At 43.3% G+C, this 2950-nt stretch overlaps 1 protein-coding gene across 1 annotated transcript in view; it reads right to left on the bottom strand.

Moving 5' to 3' along the window:
- Nucleotides 1–2033, bottom strand: part of LOC138964576 (multiple epidermal growth factor-like domains protein 10) — a 39050-nt gene extending 37017 nt beyond the window's left edge. The window contains exon 1 of the mRNA XM_070336566.1: nt 1775–2033. Coding sequence (XP_070192667.1) covers nt 1775–1898 — 124 coding nt within the window. The 5' untranslated portion in view covers nt 1899–2033. The remainder of the gene's footprint in view (nt 1–1774) is intronic.
- Nucleotides 2034–2950: the final 917 nt, after the last annotated feature.

Here is a 2950-nt window from a genome sequence, read left to right as displayed (position 1 = left end):
CACGCACGCACGACACACACACGCACACACGGCACTAACATACACACACACACACAAACACAGACACACAGACACACACACACACACACACACACACACACAAACACACACACACACGGCACACACACACACACACACACACACACACACACACACACACACACACACTCTCACACACACTCACACATACAAGTACATATATATATCCTCTTGTACACATATATATTACGATATTGGTAGAGGTTCGAAGTTACGCATTTGAGGCTTTGTCTTTAGTCTCGATTCGTTTCATCCCTACAACATCCTGCTCGTAAAAGCTTAGACAATCATCGTAAAACCTGTAATATGCCCTGCACGAATCTGTGTTTCTTTTTCAGATTTCATTTTTGGTTCGTATTTTTCAACTCTTGCAAACGAAAACATCAATCCCCACAGCGTGCGCAAGTGTAGCTAGTTTCTTTTGCCAGATACCAGGCGGCCATATGTAGGCTACACATTATTGTATAGAGTTTATAATTATAGTCTCTGTGTAGTAGGCTACTTCACCGGGGGTGGTTGGGTGACAGAAAGCTCACACGCACGTTCATGTCGGAACCTTCGAAAAGTAAATGTATCGTCATATCATGTCTTCTTACTCTGTCTCTGTCCATCCTCTCGCTCTCCCCCCCTCTCTCTCTCTCTCTCTCTCTCTCAGTCTCTCTCTCTCTCTCTCTTTCTCTCTCTCTACCTCTCTCTTTCGTAAGGACAAGTTGTAAGACTAGGCTGTGTCTAAAACTGTTATTTAAGATAAATTTCTCTCTCTCTCTCTCTCTCTCTCTCTCTCTCTCTCTCTCTCTCTCTCTCTCTCTCTCTCTCTCTAGCTTGTCCACCCCACCACATTCCACTGTGTCAATGCTCGCCCCTCAGAATGCCGCAGAGCTTTCTTCTCGCATGAATGACGACACACCTGACCCAGATAGCACGCTATATGTATCAACAAACAAGTAAGCCTGTCTTGTGTGCATGAAAACATTGACACCGCCAACCAGTCTTCTGAAGTTGGGGCAAATGAAGCTCCGTTGTTCGATATACTTTCAACGCTGCCTGAGAACAAGAAAACAAAGCTGAAATCTACGTTCAGGAACAATAGGTTTGAGAAAATAGTATGTCAGACCAAAGGTGGCAAGAAAACGCTGCTTGCCGGCTGAAAGTGACGATTGTATTCTCGTGTTTGACTGTGAAATGTTTAAAACCAGAACGTATGACGTAATACCAATGGCAGCAGAAACAGCTTCGGAGGACATGACTGAGACGGGACATGCTTTAGCTACGGAGAGGGCAGCTGGTGAACAGGGTCCGCCTCAAGGAAGAAATTGAGCAACTAAACACAGACTTGCATGACTATGTGCGTGTAATACGAACATTCCTCGAGACTGGAGAAAGACTGTGAATGTCTCTGCCTTTGTGTTGATATAAACAGCATCGTTATTCGCGATCGATCACATTGATCTCAGACGAAAGACATTGTCGACTTGGATGTGACCAAGTGGATACTAATTCCGGGTTCGGTTTTCCACCCGGGTTTTTTTGTTCCGTGCCTTCGTTGCGCGTGATGTGTAATATCCCCATTGCAAGGGGCCGATGGCCTATAGCAATTAAACTTTCGTATTCTCTCTCTCTCTCTCTCTCTCTCTCTCTCTCTCTCTCTCTCTCTCTCTCTCTCTCTCTCTCTCTCTCTCTCTCTCTCTCTTCTCTCTCTTTCATGATATATGTACCTATATATAATTATGCTCACCTGTCGTCAACACTAACAGAAGTCCAACAGAAAAACGAGACGCCATTGTGTGAAATTCGTCAGCCGTGCTAGCCAACTGCAAGCTTGCTCTCGTTCGCTGTGATGCGTCGCATAGAATTGTCATGTGTGTATTTAAAAACTCGCCTTCATTTCACAGTCCGGCTACCGGAGCATGCGGAGGCAGATTTGTTACTGATTTGACCCGCTTTCTTGTGATTGTCGGAACAAGCGCACTGTAAGATCGCAATGCCGGACGCTTGAAATACCTATTTTCTGTTTTGTGTGTGTGTGTGTGTGTGTGTGTGAGAGAGCGGTGAATGCCTCTGAGTGTCCAAGGTTGTGTCTCGCTCTCTCTCTTTCTCTCGGAAGCTACCAGCACAGATTCTTTCAAAAACAAATATATATCCCATTTAATGAAAATAGTATATTCTTGATTGTTATGTCCTTTGGGACACAGTCACTCACTTTTGATTTATAGTTTTGTTCACGAAATTATGATGTTATGCATACTATCCATTGATTGTCTTGCAGAGTTGAAGTACTACTGCATAGTCAGTATTCTGACTCTAATTGACTTGCAAATTTTTGCTTTGCACCTTGTCATGAACATTTATAAACTACAATGTTTCATATAATGCACTTATGTACATAAACTTATACTGTTTTACTAATTATGTAAGTATGTAGTAGTATAGTTATTATAGTAGATTTAGTCCCTCTTTAGCGCGAGGGCCAGATGCAAAAAAGTATACCAATGCTTATTCTGTTACCCTCGTAAAATAAAGAATTGTCATTGTCTCTACCCCTCTCACTCTCCCTCTCTCTCTTTTGCCTCTCTCTTTCTATCACTCTATTTTGTTTACCCCCTCCCCTTTATTTGACCCTATCCGATCTCCTTCAGTCAAAGGCCGGAGTCTCCTTGCCTTCTTTGGCCATACCATTTTAAGTGAGTTGGTCAGTATGGAATGTAATAGTGGGTGATGCCGAATCGGATCCACACATACTTGCCAGAGGTCAACGATAACACAGTCGTCATCGAGAAAGCAATGTCCACCCACTTTATCAAATCTGCCCTGGCTTTAGTTTACATTGGGTAGCACCATCCCTCCACTTATACTCCACATACCTTAAAACATACACAGAATACTAAGCTGCATGGCTTGCTGTGTGATTCTA

Source organism: Littorina saxatilis, linkage group LG4 (assembly GCF_037325665.1).
Source record: "Littorina saxatilis isolate snail1 linkage group LG4, US_GU_Lsax_2.0, whole genome shotgun sequence".
NCBI lineage: Eukaryota > Metazoa > Mollusca > Gastropoda > Littorinimorpha > Littorinidae > Littorina > Littorina saxatilis.
This window is presented reverse-complemented; position numbering and strand designations above follow the sequence as displayed.